Source organism: Camelus dromedarius, chromosome 8 (genome assembly GCF_036321535.1).
Source record: "Camelus dromedarius isolate mCamDro1 chromosome 8, mCamDro1.pat, whole genome shotgun sequence".
NCBI lineage: Eukaryota > Metazoa > Chordata > Mammalia > Artiodactyla > Camelidae > Camelus > Camelus dromedarius.
In genome coordinates, this window is record NC_087443.1 from 18292743 (window position 1) to 18309780 (window position 17038).

Sequence of the window (17038 nt, forward strand, 5' to 3'; positions counted from 1 at the left end):
GCCCTGGAGACATAGCATCAGCTACATTAGCAGTCTCAAGTCAGGGAAGGCCCCCGGGAAATTGTATGTTACCCCAGAGCTATGTGCACTCATCCTATTGGATTGAATGAATGCTCAGTGGTTGAGGGCTCTGTTTACTTTTAAATCTTTTGGAAGCACCCAAATATTGCCCTCAGCTTTGATGATCAGGCCTTTGGGCTGTGCAGTAGTGGAGGTCCCTGACCACGGGGATGCACTGAGCTGGCAGAGGATGGGCCATTCTTCATGAATTCTTGGCAAAAGTCAGAGCTGGAAGATCCCCAGCCTACTCATCTTTAGCTCCCTCCTTTTTACAGGTGGGGAAACTGAGGCCCACTATGATGGCAACATGGCAAATTCACACAGGAAGTAGATGGCAGAAGCTGATCTCTTTACCCTTAATCCAGCAGCCCTAACAATGGTTAGCACAGCCTCCCTCAAGTGGGGTCCAGAGATTTTTGTCTATATGGGCCCCTCCATTTTTCTAGAAGGCCATGACTCTAAAAAGATTAGGAACCACAGACTGAATGAAAGTGAAATGATTTATCTTGGGGGGACAGGAGGGGCAGTCCCGAGATCAGGACTTGGAACAGTGATAAAAAAAAACAGAAATTGCAAATGTTTCCCTCAATCCCTTCCCCTTCCTTGCTACCCCACACCCCAGAATCACTGAACTATTCCTAGTTCCCCAGAAGGCCTGTGGTCTTCTGTCCTCTCTGCCTCCGCGCAGGCAAATCCTTCTGCTGAGGCGATGACTGGGAGAGAAGTTTATCTTCTCTTAATCATCGGAGGATCTGATTTCTTAAATGCGGTGGAGCTCTGAGAAGCCACGCCAAGCAAACAGCCGGACTGCACACAGGTGGCCCTCAAGCAAAAACTAACATCGCTCGGGGCTCTCTTGATAATCCTATCTCCTAACACGCACACTAGTAATTGCGGGGCCCGCACCGCGACCTTTGTTGGAAACTAAGGGTATCTGTGCCCCCAGGGTCCCTGACCTTAGCCCGCATACCGGACTCTCCAGACAGAATTAATTGTGCGCGCTTCCGGGCGCTCTCGGGGTTGTCCGGGGACACCTAGCAAAGCCAGCGCCCCAAACCCTCCCCGCTGCCCCTTAGGCACCGCCGGGAGCCGACCCTCCCGCGTGCGCCCTGGGCTGAGCTGGCCGAACAAGGTGACGTGACTCCATTGGCCGGTGTGGGGCGAGGGGCGGGAAGAGGAGAGTAGGGGCGGGGCGTAAAGGGAGTGACGGGGCGCCACGATTGGCCGGCGTGGCTCGAGGGGCGGGGAGGGGCGGGCCCGGCGCGCCGAGTCCAGGAGGACACGGGCAGCAGGCGCTGCGGCAGCATCTCGGGTGACAGCGAGGGCACAGCACCGTCAGCAGCTTCTGGACAGCGCGATGAGTGGACGGTGAGTGATGCACCGGCGGGAGAGTTCGGGGCGTCCACGGAGCGCAGACCCCCTCCCATCACCCCCAGGCTGAGGACCTTCCCCAGCCAGGGGCTCTGGAGTCTGGGCACCGCTGCTCCTTGGCTGCCGCGTGCAAAGTCTCCTCCCTCTGCCAGCCTGGCGCATTCTGTGCCTTGGGCCCAATGCTGAGAGTGGGCACTGCGCCAGGTACCTCTTCCAAGGAGATGGCACTTTGGAAGCTACAGTCTGAGCATGGCAGGTGTGCAGGGCCACAGGCCACATCTTTGCCCACCTTGTCTCTCTTCTTAACCAGTATCATAGAAGCATGGATCTTAGAATTATGGGGAGAGGCTCGTAGTGCCTCTGACACAATTCTCAGATTTCATGAATGGAAGACCAACACCAAAATAATAGCAGGACCTCACAATCGTTTATAGAGGATTCACCTTGTTCCCAGACCTGTGTTAAGAGCCTTAGCACAATATGCCACCTACTTCTCACAGCCTTGATACTTTCATTATTCCCATTTTCAGACGAGAAAACTGAGGCTTAAAGGCTTATGGAATTGTCCAGTTTTACCCAGATGAGTCAGTGGTGGAGTCAGGATTTTAACCCAGGTTTTGTTGTGGCAGCTCTCATTCGTTTCACCCACTGACTTCAGCGCTCACCCTGCCTGCCACCCTGCTCGCCCTCGCCCTCGCCCTCGCCCTCGCCCTCTCTCTCCTGACTCTTAGTCCTTCTTCCCACTCTGGAGAGAGATGCCTTTGTTTTATCAGTCAGGCACAGCCCTGGGGGAGGGAGGGCCTTCTCTCACATCAGTGAGATCAGTGCCAGGCCAGTGCCACTGTTTTCTTCAAACACCGTAAAGAGAGCTTTAGTAACCCCACTGCACAGAGGAATTAAAAAGGGTCACAACAGGTGAGGGCTGGGATTCTGGAATTTGAACCCAAGCTGGTGGGATTCCAAAGCCATACACTCGCACTTGCAGAAAAGACCCTGACTAGCTTCTCTGTAGTTTAACTGCTCATAGCACAATCTAGATTTGTTGCCAGAAGCCATGAGTAAACAATAACCACAAGGAAGAAAACAGATCTGCCTGCCTTCTGCTCCCCTGAGTAATTCCTTAACCGCTGCCAGCAGGCCGGGAGGGGCTGGGGGAAGGGAGGGAGGAAGGAGGGGCTGGGGAGGGAGAGGCTGGGGAGGGAGAGGGGACGAAGAGGAAGGAGAGAAAAGATGAATGCCTTTAACTCAGGTTAAAAAATTTCTGGCTGGAAGTTGTCTTGGGGTGTGTTTCAATACTGTCAGTACATTTTCATCAGTTTTTGTCATGATTCCATCTGTGTGTAGTGCAGGTGGTTCAAGACTTTGCAGTGAAAGAGAAATTAAAGCATCACTGAGAGCGGGGAGGTGGGGCCCCATCTCCACCAGGAGATTCCAGCAGGTGGCCTGGAGGTGGAGAACAGAGTGAAGGTCCCAGGTGCCCCTGGGTCAGAGTCAGCTGGACAATGACCTGTGATGATAGAGCATGAACAGAACTCCAGTGTGTGTTACAGTTCAGATCCTGTAAATGGAAAGTCTTAAAGGGGAGACCCCAACCATATGGTCTACCAGAAAGTACTCTGGCCTGGGCCCTGGTTTTGAGAGTGAACTCAGCCAGATGCCATGGCTCACAGACACTCCTGCTGAGGTCTGTCAACCTCTCTGAGTCCCACGTTCCCATCTCAACAACCTCACTGTCTCTCTGGAGCCCCTGACTCCCATTGTGACCTCTCCTGGGAATTTCTATTCATTATGGGGGAACCCCAAATAAGGTTCTTCTTGCCTGTTTCCTCCTTCACCTTTACAGAAGTCAATGATTCAACTAATGAGGAGTCTGAGGTTCAGAGAGGGCAAGGGACTTGCCTAAAGTCACACAGGTAAAGAGTCACAGAGCAGAGCTTTAAACCCAGATCCTTGCCAAGGCTGATGGTGATCCTATGACAGAGTACACTGGAAAAAATGGTTTCAGATTGTTTTACAGTAAATTAAAGATCAAATAGGAAGTGGCTACACTTCCCAAAGCTTCTGGAGTTTTTTCACTCTTGTTAAAGGGGAACTTGCAGTTTGCTCAGTCTCCTTTTCTGGCTGGCTGACCTCCTTCCCCAGGATGCACTGCTGAGAGAGATTTGGAACCCCCTCCCTTTGCCTGGCCTGACCTTGTGAGGTGAGAATGAGGGGGTCATACAGCTCCATAGCCACAGAGCTGGAAGAGACCCAAAGATACCTTAAACCAACTGCAAGTACAATCCTGGCTAAACTGAGACCCAAGAAATGGCGCAGCAGGCTGAAGTCGCAGGCCAAGTTGATACCCTGGCAGGACTCACACCCAGACTTCTCTCTAGGGTGCCCCTTTGCCTCCTCTCTCTTGCTGTGATGAGTTTCAGCAGAAGCCCTTTACCTGGGATCTGTGGATCCAGGGCACAAGAACAGGGGCTTCCTGACCCTACCACAATGGTGTGCAAATTCAGCGTGTGCCTGTGTGCACACTCATGCACACACAAGCATTTTTCTGGGGAGAGTGTGTTAAGCTTTCAAGAGACTCCAAAGGGCTCCATGGCCAAGAAGATTCTGAACCGAATTGTGTCTCACAGGAAACCAGCTCCTGCTGGTGCAGCGGGGAGCACTGGCTTGGGGGTATGAGATGGGGGACAGCCATGCAGAGCACCCAGTGCAGCCCTGGGGCAGCTGACCCCTAGCATGCAGAGGGCCTGCACCTCTGGCCCCAGGCAATCAGGATATTGGCCGGTAGTCATTCTGAATCCCTGTTTGGCCCAAAAAGCATGGGAGTATTCCTCTTTCCACAGATCCCTTCCTCCACGGCAAGAGGGGAGCCCATTTGGGTAGGGAGAGACCCACAGGGCCAGGGACTGTGTGTGTCGGGGCTGGGTCAGGAAGGAGCCAGAGAATTGGAAACACTTTCTTGCCCCAGGTTGCCCTTGCCCTGAAGCAAGGGTGGAAACTGAGATCTGGCTGCAGGGGTCTGAGTGCAAGAGGGCTTCTAGGTGGAGGCTGTCGGGCAGTTTGGGAGGAAAGCCAGCCTGCGTGGGTGCAGAAGGCAGGCTCTTCAGAGGAAGAGCAACGTTCGTTCGTTGTCAGAGAGGCCTGGTTGCTGGAGGGGGCTCAGGGGAGAGGAGTTGGTGGAAGCGCAGGACCTTGGGGGAGGGGTGGGGGGAGGATACGGTATACAGCCAGGGGGTGGACCCAAGGGAAGGCGGTGGCTGGAGGTGCCTAGTGGCTCTCCCTCCAAATGGACTGCGCATAGTGTCTTCCCTGGGCTCCCAAGCAAGCGCCTAGCCAGGAGCCCTGAGCTGCCAGGGCTGGAGCAGGGAGGTGTGGCCAAGCCAGAGTGCGTAATGATGGAGGAGGGAGGGAGGGTGGCAGAGGTGGGAGCCACAGCTGCTGGGTCACTGCCTGCCATGCACATCCCAACAGCTGGCTTCCTCAGCAAAAATGTGTTGCTGAGGGGTGGCCTATGTCTGGCCAGACCCCCTCGCACAGGCAGCTGGTACCAGCAGGCACTGCAGCTTCCTCCCCAGCCACGCTTCTGCCATTTGCTGGTGAACAGGTGCTAGGGAGAGCCCACTTAAAGGTTCATTGTTTTCCCCGCCTTCCTGCTGGCCTGGCCAAGGCTGGCATTTAAAAGTTGTAGCCAAGGGCTGCAGAGCAGAGGCCTCAGGCTTCCTGGGAACGCCTGGTAGTGCGGCCAGCACCTGCCCTCTCCTTCCCAACCTCCTACCTCCTTCTAGTCTGAGCAGCCTGGGCTGGGAGGCTCCCAGCTGTGCCCCACATACTCTGTCCCCCTTTTTTTTTTTCTCCCTCATGTCACTTTCTTTACAGATTTGACTTTAATCATGCTGAAATAAGAGCATCCGAGTCTGAATTTTTTAAGATGTGAGAACAGAGGTTTACCAAGAGCTCAGATGACACAGACATCCTCAGAACATTTTAATTGGGATTCCGATACCTTTTCCATTTTGCCCAGTGAGGACTTGGAGGGACTGGAATGCAGGCAGCACATCGTCTTGAAATAAAAGGCTTTCAAGTGCAGTTGATTGAGCTTCATGAAAACGCCACCTCCGTAGCCTTCCTTCCCTGCTTTTACCGCTGGCCACTAGGCATTGGGCTGTAGTCATGGCCTGAGGAGCCACAGAGCTGCCTTCTCCTGTGATCCCCGGCTCCACAGCCACAAAAGGGGGAAGATGGGCCAAGCCAGGCAGTTGTAAAGGCTTCAGTTTCCTTTGTCCCAGACCAAAGGCCAGGGACAATAGCGAGGGCAGACAGCGGGGCCCACTGTCCCCAGCAGCACCCCCTCACGGTTGGCAGAGCGGCCACTGAAGTGGAAAGCAAAACAGTTCACTGCCTGTTCGCTGCGGACAGGCGACCGTGGCTGGCATGCCGCCCTGGGGCCCCTCCTCAGGGGGACAGGGAGCCCTGGCTGCCACTTGGGACCTCTGGTTAGGTACAGAGCCTCCTCCAGTCAGGGAAGCCAGTGTGGAGGCCTGAGCTGTGTGCCCTGAGGCCTGGGGGGAGGGGAGCAGGCAGGACAAAGAGGGCTGGACTTCGAAGAGCCACAGGGCTTGGCCTGCCCCGCTGCATCTGTCACTCTGGGCTTTGCAGATGCCAGGATGGCAGGCCAGGCCCTCCCATCCTCTCCTGATCCCTGCTTCAACCAAAGCAGCCTTGCTTTAATTCACGTGCAGATTAAGCTTCTCCTAGGGTTTTATTTACAGAGAAGACTGTGCTTTTTATAAAGGTAGAAACACACTCTGTTGGAGATTCACTAAGGATGAATGCCCAGTATACAAGGAGAGTCAGTGTTTAAGGGGCAGTTTCTGGAACATGTTCCAAATGGAGAGCAATCTCCGTTGGCTTTCTTCCTGGAGCAGGTGTGCTCACTCTCCCCGCCCCACCGAGCTCTCTCATTCAAGTTACCTCGACGATGCCTCTTAGGTACACGTGCAGCTCTCTCTAGAACTGGACCGGACACTGGGGATATCAAAATGAATGAAAACCCCTTCGACCTTCAGTCTGGTAAAGGGCACACAAAGGCAGTGTTGGCGTTTGGAGTGCAATTCTGTGAGCTACCCCAGAACTCAAGTCTGGAAAAGCCAGGAGATGGAGGTGTTGCCTACTTGGGATGAGGGGATGGGACATGGAAGAACCAGTGACCATGTGACTTGCTTTGGGCCACACCTATGATGGATGTCAGAGGACACGGAAGTATGTGGTTCTCTCAAAGAAGAGACTGTTTTTCTATGGGGCAGAGGTTCCTACCCCACAAGGCTTACAGCCAGCTCTGCAAGTTGGAAGAGCCCCCATTTGTGGGCCCTTTGTTGCCTCCCCCAGCCTTGCTCACTTCCCTCATTCCTCCCCTGGGATAGTGTACCCTAGTCTCTTTCTCTGCCCCGTAAGCTGTATACCCTACCAGCTGCCTTCCCCTTTCTCTTTTTACTTTGCTATCTGCAATCCAGGACCCTGCTCTACTTTGCTCCTGATTTCCTCCTCTGAGCAGCTAATGTCACTCAACTCCAGCTAGAGACACTCAGCACGTTGGTCATGTCCTTTAAATAAGCGGTCTCTCGAGGGTAAGGCACTCCTCAGCTGTGTTACTCAGCACAGTGCTTTGCAAACAGTATTATCCAGAGCCCTAGGCAAAGCAGTGGATGGGGTTCCCCCCTGTCACCCCCCTCACCTTTAACCAGAGCAGCTCCCTTTCATCTGATTTGCATAAACATCCCAGTTGAACCAAGAGTTCTACAGCTGAGAAAATTCTAACCCCTTGGAGAACAATATTTTCATTTCACAGATGGGAAAATCAAGTCTCAGAAAGGAAAAAGCATGCAGCTAAAGCTCCTCAGGTCTTGAGCATCTCCCAGCCAGCCCAGAGCACTTTAGGAAGCATCTTCTGTTAATAACTAATCCCTGCTTGATTATAGAGAATTCCACTTATAAATGTCCCTACTAAATAGAGCAAAGTGGGCAAAGTCCCCACATGCTGTGGGAGAATGAAAGTCCTGAAAACTGAGTCATGTCATGAATCAGCAGTTTTATGTGTATATATGTATATGTGTTCATTTTAATTGAATTATTTATTGCATTAGTCAGGATAGTCTAGGTTATGCTGCAGTAACAAATCCCTGAAACACGACGGGGTTCATTTCTCTTTCCCAGTCCACATCTGCTGTGGATTGGCAGGGGATTTCAGTCCACAGAGACACTTGGGGGCCCTGGTTGGCCATCAAGAATCTGTCCTAATTAGGACATGGGGCTTTCTGGGTCACCACGGATGGGAACAAGATTGCTTCAGAGTCACACATTGACTCAAGTGCACTGGCCTGGGAGTGACACACAACACTGCTGTCAGCGGAGCTAGTCACACGGCCCAGAGCTGCAGAGGTCTGGGGGAGGTGAGCTGCCCTGTGGTCATTCCAGGGGCAGTAACTGTCTCCACCACAGTCCCCCAACTTTAACCAGTGGAACATAGCCTATAAAAATCCAGATTTCTGGCTTCTCATGAAACATGAGAAGAGCTTCCCTTCCGGAGGAGGACTGTGTCCCCAGTTCCCCACAGATTCCACTGCCCGGTGTCCCTCAGCCCGGTCACTTCCCTGGCCCCTGGAGACTCTTACATGATTTATTCCAGCTGTCTGTGCACAAGTCTGAGAAAGCTGGCTTTGGGGGGTGCCATGAGGCTTCTTGTATCCATCCAATAATTTAACAGCCATGTATGGGCCTTCGGCAGGGTGCTGGGGTCACACCCCATGCTAGAAGCAAGCAGTGAGGCAGAAAGGCAGCAGCCCTGCCACACCACGCTTCTCTTCTCCTGGGAGCATCCAAAGAGGCAGGCCCTGCGCTGGAAAGCCTGGGGCAGGTGCTGCTGATGCTGCAGGAGGGGGTGCTGCCTGGTGGAGGGCTTCCTGGAGATGCCGACATCAGGGTATAGGACGGGGAGGAGGCCGTGTTCTGAGCGGAGAATGGCTGTGAAAGCCGAAAGGCAGGAAAAAGCACAGAAGCTGTTAGGGGAACTGGGAGCAGCTCAGAAAGGCTGGAGCTCAGAGCCCGAAGCAGGAGCTGGTGGCGACAGAGGAAGGCCAGAGAAAAAACCACCTCCTGTTATTTCAGGGTAAATCTAGCCCTTCCTCTAATGAGCTTGCGTAAAGCAAGACATGGTTGTCACAGACCCACAGAAACAGGGTGGATGGAGAAACCTAGCCTCACCCTGGGCTGAAGCCAGCTTCTGCAGCGGAAGCATTGGAGGAACTGCCCAGAGAGAGAGGCGGGCAGATCACTTTTTCCATAGGAGAGCTGAGGTGCTAAGGAACTGAAACCCTATTTTGAAATAGGCTGAGAAGAATGCAGCTGGAGGTCCCCAGGTCCAGGCCCCCAAGGTGCCAGAACCCTGTGCCCTGTGGAGAGGGCCTGGCTGCTGGCCACCCCTGGGGACCCATCCTCTCTGCAGGCCAGTTTGCCTCACTGGAGACCAAGGCATAAGGGAAGTAATTTATGGGATGACCCTGATGTCACTGGGAAGCCCACATCCCTCAAATCATTCCCCCTCTCCATGCCAACCGTGCGTCCCCTGCCTCCGGAGTCAAACACTCATTCGGGGCCGATGTCAACGCAGAAGGCAGGCTCTTGTCTGTGGGTGGTTTCAAGCAATCAGGGAAAGAGTGTGCGGGGCTGGTGGGAGTCAGTGCCCAAGGGGACAGGTGCTCTGCAGTGACAGGCTCCACTCTGGGGCCACTGATATGATAGCACTTGGACCTGACCCCAACTCCCCCCACAGTGGCACTGGCACACACACAGGTTAGGTACATGTGACTGTGTGAACAGATGTTGGGGCTATGTGAAGGAGCCTAGCGCCATGGCGTGAAAGACACACCACGCGCCATGTCTGTGCCACCTCCCAGTGCAATGGAGCCCCTCCAGTTCCTGGCTGCAACTTGGGAGGAAGGAGTAGAGGCAGGGTCAAGGTTAGAGTATGTGTGTGTGTGTGTGTGTGTGTGTGAAGCTGTGACTCAGTGCCCGATGCCTGGGGACCTTGACAAGAGAGTACTCGGCCAGGACAATGCGGAGAGAGAGGGGGGTAGAAATCTGTACATAAGATGCCAACAGGATAGAGAAAGCTCTGCAGATTTAGCCTCCATGAAGGAATCCAGGAGGGCTGAAGAAGCTCCCCAGATCTTTCCAGGTTGTGAATGAGAAGAGATAGAGACCACTGCATGTGTAAATCCACTAACTACACCATAGGGTAGAGGTTACTCCATTGTCCAGGTGAGACCATGAACAGCCCGGGGGTTTAAGTCACTGTCCAAGATCAGTATAAAGAAGGGGTCAAAAGACCAAAATCTAGGGCCTAGATGCTTGTGTTCAAACAGTGAGTTTGCCATTTTTTCACTGGGTATCTCGGGCAAAGCATCTAACTTCTGTCCTTGTTTTCTCATCTGTGAAATGGGAATAGGACGGTACTTACTTCATAATGGTGCTGTCAGGAATAAGTAAGATAACTCATAGACTGTGCTCAGCAGTCTCCAGCACGTAGTGAATGTGGTGCCGATTAGCCCTTCCCTAGGAGAGCTGGCCCACGGATGCTGGCTCCAAAGGCAGTGACAGGGCGATCTCCTCAGGCTCAGTAGGAATGGAGGAGAAAGTCCCGGGGCGATTTGGAGATTCGGGAGAGCGATCGAGGCAGAAACCATCGTTTACAGTGTCCTAGCAAGGAAAGAGCACAGAGTCTGAAACACTGAGGAGACTGGTCGGATTCCTAGGGATTACGAAGAGGTTTCGGGAGGGACAGTGATAGGGCAGTTCTGGCCCGGCCCTGCCAGGCTGACAAATGTGGACGTGGGGTCCCAGTAAGTCCTCTGGGACTGACCCTTCAGTCTCAGCCACCCTGGGGGGAGGGGGCGGGGGGAGGGTAGGGAGTGAGGTAGGGGATGGGAGAGGCTGGGATTGAGAAGGCGGGGGAGGTGGGAGGTGAGGCAGGGACTCCAGCCTCTGCACCAAAGCTCTGGACGAGGCACTGGCCATCTCTCCTCCCGGCTTACCTGTCTGTGGGCCCTTCCCTGTGTTCCGGGCAGGTAACTCCGAATCTGCAGACAAGAGGACAAGATGAAGGAAGACTGTCCACCCAGTTCTCACGTGCCTGTCAGCGACAGCAAGTCCATCCTGAAGTAAGCGATTGTGCACAGAGTGGGGCGCCCCATGCCTGCCGTCTCCTGTGGCCACTTCCCCGCCCTGGGCAGCCTTTGGGTGGAGGGATTGTGGGCACTTTTGATGGATATGATGGTGTGCCTGTGCCTGCCCCAGGGACAGTGATGGGCTCTTCTTTCTGAAGCCTTTCTCTTTGGTGATCAAGGATCAAAGTATGAGTTTGACCCCTGCCTCCTTGAGTCCACAGAAGCAGGAAAGTGTGACAGTGCCTGCTGGGACTCTGCAGAGATGGCATTTAATTTATTTAAAAACTAGGGGAGGTGGGTATAGCTTAGGGGTAGAGTGAATGCTTAGCATGCATGCGGTCCTGGGTTCAATCCCCAGTACCTCCATTAAATAAATGAAAGAAAGAGAGAAAGAGAGAAAGAAAGAAACCTAATTACCCCACCACCAAAAAATAAAATAAAACAAAAAACTAGAGCAATACTAACACACTTTTACTGCATTAAACTGTTCAGAGGGGGAAAAAAACCCTCAAAACTGGTTTTGGGTTTTTATTGAAAAAAAAGGATACTTTATTGACATAATGATTTTTAACTCTGTCTATTTTTCTTTTATTTACTCCCTGTCTCATCATAAAAAACTGTTTGGGATCCTTTCCCAAATTCATTTCTGAACTAAAGAAAAGTATATTTTTCATTTTATCTTGCTTTTTGAGTCCTGAGTCCAAATTTTTTCTGGCTTTGGGCAGCCCCTATCTGCCAACATGAAGACAAACCAAGCCTCCTTGAAAGGGACTAGGTTTGCTGAGGTCCTGCCCCCTGGGGTCCTCCTAGCAGAGACCCTGAGAAAACAGTCAATACTGCCCACACCATCATTTTCCTCATTTAGATTTGATAATAAGAACAGTTTTGATAAAAAGCCATAATAATAACCATAATGTGATTAATTTAATGTATCTGTGTGTCCTAACAATTTTACATTCACACCTATAAGCACAGTAAACGTGCAATGTTGACTCCTGCATTGTTAATGCCATTAAGTTGTAAAATCACTTCCCTTGTCTGTTACCATCATCCCACGTCACACAGGGCCGCACACCAGAGCACCAGAGCGCGTTTTGCTCACCCAGGCCCTGGGTTGCTGAATGTGGGTCAGAGCACTGCCTGAGGAGTTTCTAGAGCCTCTCTGTCTAGTAGGGGAGCCACCAGCCACGTGTGGCTGCCGGGCACGTGACTTGTGCCTGGAGACGTGTGGTGAATATAAAAGATACTCCGAGTGGTAAACATTTCTTACAAAATGAAATAATGAACAAGACCTCATTAATAACTTTTACATAGGTTACATGTTGACATGATAATATTTTAGATATATTGGGTGCAGTAAAATGTGTTATTAAAACAAATTTCCCCTGTCATTTTCCTTTGTCATGTGGCTACTAGAACATTTGAAATGACATGTGTAGCTTGCATTTCATGTCTGTGGGACTGCACTGCCCTGCAGAGCCCAGCTTGCATGCAGGGAACTGTCCTCATCTTCTCTCTGCCACACCTCAGCCAAGCAACACCTCAGCCAAGGCACACACGGTGGCTTTCCCTTTATTCTGAGAGAAAGCGTTTGGGCAGAGTGTCCTCCCCGGGGCCCTCAGGATCTTACTCTCAGGACTGTCACCCTCATCCCTTGATCACACCTCCAGAAAGTCAGGATGGGGAAGAGGCAGGCACCTCTGGTACCTCTGGTGGTACCCACCTCCCACCAGCAGTCACCCCAGACCCTTGTATGAAGTAATATGGGGAAAAAAGCAAAAGTCTTTAAAGTGCCAATTATCCAAGCCCAAGGCAGTGACTCAGAAGTAAAGTACAGGGAGATTGTCGGGAAGTCTTATCTGTAATTGTGAAAGTGTGCAAACACCCTAGATGTACAATGATGGGGGCCCCTCTGTGAATTTCACTTCCTTCCCAGCCCCACCCCTATGCCTTCCAGAAGCACTGATAAGCAAAACCCTCTAGAAGCCTAAAGGGCGGGTGCCCGATGGCAAAGTCTAGTCCCTCGATGGCTTATACGTGGCTGGAAGGACATCTCCATTATACCCACTTTACGAATGAGGAAACTGTGGCCAGCAAGGCCAAACGCCTTAGCCAAAAGCCCCCACTTTCCAAAAGCCTGTATGTGTCTCTACCTTTTTAGGTCGGAGCTGTTAAGCCTGCTGAAAACCTACAACTGCTACCACGAGGGCAGAAGCTTTCAGCTGAGACACCGAGAAGTAAGGCCTATTTCTCTTCTTTCTCTTAGGGTCACCATTTATCCTGGCTGGCTGAAAAGACTCCTGTGTTACACCCATTAATCAAGGGTAATTCATAAGACTACCCCCTTCACTCTCAGAAGTGTCCCAGTTTGGATAATGAATTTTAAAGTCATCCATCCCCTGAGTTGGGGACCAGGTTACCAGCCGCCAGGGTATCTCCTTTAAGGTTCCTGCAAGAGGTGCTGAGGGTTGGACCATCCCCGTGCAGAGCAGGTGGAAATCACCTTGTGCGCCTTCCCCTTCCACCTGAGACTTTGTCCAGGTGAAGGCCAGGACACTGAAGTTTGAATCTTTGAGGCTGCACAGCCCAGTCCTTCTGCTCATCCCACAGAACAAATAAGGAATTCAGCCCAAGCTCACAGGGCAATCTAGGAGCGAAAGCAGAGCCTCTGTGATTGTCAACCAAGAGGAAAACATTGCGATAGAGGAGGACTCCCTAAAAAGATGCTCCTGGGGCCAGGCGGTGCCAAACAGGAGCAGCAGGGTGGGCGTGGGAAGTGGAGGTCATCAGAGAGCTCAGGTCCCTTCTGCAGCCCACTGCTGCCTGTCCAATCAAACCCAGGTCAGCTTTGTAGGAATCTGGGCTCAGTATACCCAGACCCTTTCTGGTTTGTCTAAAGAAGCTAGATATCTAGTGTTTGATGTGGAATTTCCCAAGCCTCCAAATATCAGGTGGGCTAAACGTAACCCGTCTGTAGGCCAAACACAGCCCATGGGCACCAGCTGGACTCTAGGGAGTGGCCGGGAGGACCCAAGCTCAGAGACCAGGCAGATCACGTGGAGGCTTGGTCTTGCCACAATCCATAACCTGCAGACCTCTCCCATGGGAACCCTGGTCGGGCATTTGGAAAGCCAAATGGGGAGTTCTTATTCATGGTCAGGTTTTATTTGGGGGATTTCCATGGTTGCAATCAGGTTGGCTCTTGGACTCTCCCCAGCCCATCAGGGTCTGGCCAGGGCCAGCGGCCTCTGAGTTCCTCTTCTGCTGTTGAATGTGGAAATGGGCATTTCAAGCGCTGGCAACCCGCAGAGGCCTCCCGCAGGCAGAGACCACTCCGCTCACTGATCTCGCTTCCTTTATTTCCTCAAACAGCCACCCGTCCTTGTGGCATTAGCAGACCGGAGGGTGAACCCTGTCTAGGCAGCTCTGGGCAGCTGAGGGGTCACCAGTCAGCGACAGGAAGGAGAGCCAATGGGAATCCACCCACCAGATGACCTCAGTCAGCCAGGCCAGTGTCACGCAGTTCGAGAGCCTGGATAGGAGGGGGGTCTGCTAGCTCCTGGCCCAGGCAGTGCTGGGCTGCCTGTGACAACCTGGAATGGCACAGACCTCACCTCTGCCTCCCCTTGACCCGCCCACCCTGCATGGGGCCGTGGGACCATTTCTGACAACGTACTTCTCTCTGCAGGGCAGCCTCTCTGACACCTGTCTCACCCGCCCGCCCTGTCCCAGCTTCTTACTGCTGCAGGCAGGACTCTCATCCTGCTATCCTACTGTCTCTGACTTCGCTGTCTCTCTTCTTACTTGAGTGATAAGCCCCTGGAGTCAGGCCTGAGTGCCCTCCGGGTTCCACATCCCCAGGGCTGGGCACAATGCCCATGCATAGGTGTTGGATAACTAACCAGCAGGTGCAGGCCTGGGGGCAGCGGGGATGAGGCCTGAGCTCCAGTGAGCTGGGCAGTTTTGATCTGTGCTGCTAAGTGAGGAGCTTGGCTCACTTCCCATCCTGAGCTGGAGACATGGGGTGGGGTCTTCTGGGTGGACCCTGCTCCTCAGGTCTGGGCCATTCAGGGATTGATCTAAGGCCTTGGTGGTTCTCAACCTGTGGTCCCCACACCAGCAGCTTCAGCATCACCTGGGAACTGGTTAGAACTGCGAGTCTTATCACCTTCCTTCCCCTAGGCCTGATGAATCAGAAACTCTTCATTCTCCCAGCTGTGTTTGAACAAGCCTTCCAGGGGATTCTGTTGAAGGCCAAGTTTGAGAACTGCGAGTCTAAGAGCTTGAACTTGGCACTTGGGATTCCCCAAAACAATCCCCTCTGTAGGAACAGCCATGTGGGGAGAGGGACTGGGAAGCCCCAAACCTGTTTGTGTGATGGGACAGTCCACACATAAGAAGGGAGGACCGTGCAGCCCGGAGGAGTGTTCCCAGCAGCCCCCAGGGGGAGGAGGCTAACATCCCAGGAGGCTGGGCACAGGGATATTCATGTTCCCATCCCTAAAGGAGGTGTGAGGGTCTAACTTGATCTTCTTGGAGCCCAAAAGCACTTTTCAAGAAACTTCTGCAGCTTGAACAAAGTGTGCCAGCCTGAGGGACTGTGTGTCTTTGGGAGGTGACCACTGCCATAGAGACAGGCCACCAGCTTGGGAGTCAGGGAACTCTCAGGCCAAAATGTATGACTGGTTCCTGGGGCCCCATGTCTCTGGGTGACCCACCCGCCACCCAGCGTCTGGGCCTCTGCAGTTCCCCCGATTGCTGACCTGGGACTCCCTGGGCCTGGGAGACTCACAGTTCTGGGCACTTGCTGCAGGGCAGCCCCAGACTCACCTCTCCTGGGGCACTGCAGGCCCTGAGGGCTGGGCACACAGGAGGAGCTGTGCCTCTTTTTATTTATTGTAATACAAGAGCTTTTTGATGGAGGAGCAACCATTTTCCAAACAGAAACTGAGACTTTTAAGGTCTCTGGTCCAAGATGGCACTGCCGGCAGTGAAAGACACTAGTGTGGCTCCAAGGCCCAGGCAGACGTGTGATAAATACAGCGATACCGTGGCCAGCATTAAGCTTTGGAGGTCTTGGCTATGGCGACTCAACAGGCCTCAGGGACGCAGAGGGCTGTCTGTCACCCTCGATCCCTAATGATCCCCAAGCTAAGCACTGGGGGCTCGGCACTGGGTGCGCCCTCCCAGAGCCACACAGGGCCCTGCAAGTAACCCCCTAACACCGCCCCATTGTCACGGACTGCCGTCAGCAGTCAGTCTGCTGCAGTTTGGGCCCCTTCTCCTCCACTGTCTCCTCTGGGGTCCATAGAACAGAGAGGACATGTGTCCTGGGGTAAGCGTTTCCCTGTGAACTTTCCCTCAGCCTCTAAAGGGCTAGATGCCAGGGACTCCTGGCTCAGGAGGCCAAAGCACCAGCATCCTTCATTGTAAACCTGGCCTTTGAGATAATTTTGCTTGTTTTACAATGAAAAGTGTGAGCGACTGGGAGCAAGCCGTGCCTTTTGAAGATAGCAAAGCATTTTAACCAGGCTGGTTTGGCGTCTGGAGAGAATAATGGACATGTAGAGATGCGTTGGGGTGGGGGGTGGTAAATATATCACTGTTGCCTAATTGTGTGAGCAAAAGGCAGTAGGACCCTCGTGTGTGATGTGTGGCCCCTCCGAAGGCCAACCTCCCACCCTGCCCTGCACTCAGTTCTCAGCGGGCTCAAGGCTCCCCCTGGTGGCCCAAACACACACTACACCTGGACCTCAGTCCTGGACCTCAGCCCCAGGCGCAGTGTAAGGAAAGGCGCTTCCCTCTGCCGGGGTCTCTGTCTCTCCTCGGGGGCCGGAAAGTCAGGATCCCCTCCCCTAGTGTAATGACCACCCTTCTTGTAAGGCCTGAAGGCAGGAGTGACGGGGCTGACAGACCACTGGCCCACGGGTGAGTGCTGGGGTGTGTTCCCTGGAAGTTGCAGCGTGCTTTCCAGCTGCCGTTCCAGGCAGGAGGGGCACTTGTGTCTCTTCTCATACTCAGTGGTGGGTGGGAGGAGAACGAGACTGCTCCACAGGGCCCCGCCACGAAGACTTTCTGCTAGGCTGTTCTGTCCTCGGGAGCCTGGGACACTACCAGAAGCCCCTCCCCCCAGCCCTTCATTTTTTTCTCTCTCTCTCTCTCTCTCTCTTTTTTAGGACACCTTCTGAAAGTGCGATTAGCCTCTTTCACAGGAGGGATATTAGCAGAGGAACCCAGAGCCCAGGGATCCCCAAATGCAAGTGTATGATTTCTGAGCTTGGCCAACGTCATCGTAGTTTCACACTGTTTCTCTGTGAGGCTGGCCCAGTAGGCCTGGCCCTTCCAATCACCAGCCGGGTGCCTGCTCAGTAGGTCAGCCCTCCTCACCACCT

At 53.2% G+C, this 17038-nt stretch overlaps 1 protein-coding gene across 2 annotated transcripts in view; it reads left to right on the forward strand.

Annotated features, from left to right (window-relative positions):
- The first annotated feature begins 1322 nt into the window (after nt 1-1322).
- The window catches only part of RASSF4 (Ras association domain family member 4), a 34249-nt gene continuing 18533 nt past the window's right edge, over nt 1323-17038 (forward strand). For both annotated transcript variants that reach the window (XM_010974652.3, XM_010974656.3), the window contains exons 1-3: nt 1323-1428; nt 10548-10640; nt 12808-12883. In XM_010974652.3, the coding sequence (XP_010972954.1) occupies nt 10579-10640; nt 12808-12883 (138 nt within the window). In that variant the 5' untranslated portion in view covers nt 1323-1428; nt 10548-10578. The remainder of the gene's footprint in view (nt 1429-10547; nt 10641-12807; nt 12884-17038) is intronic.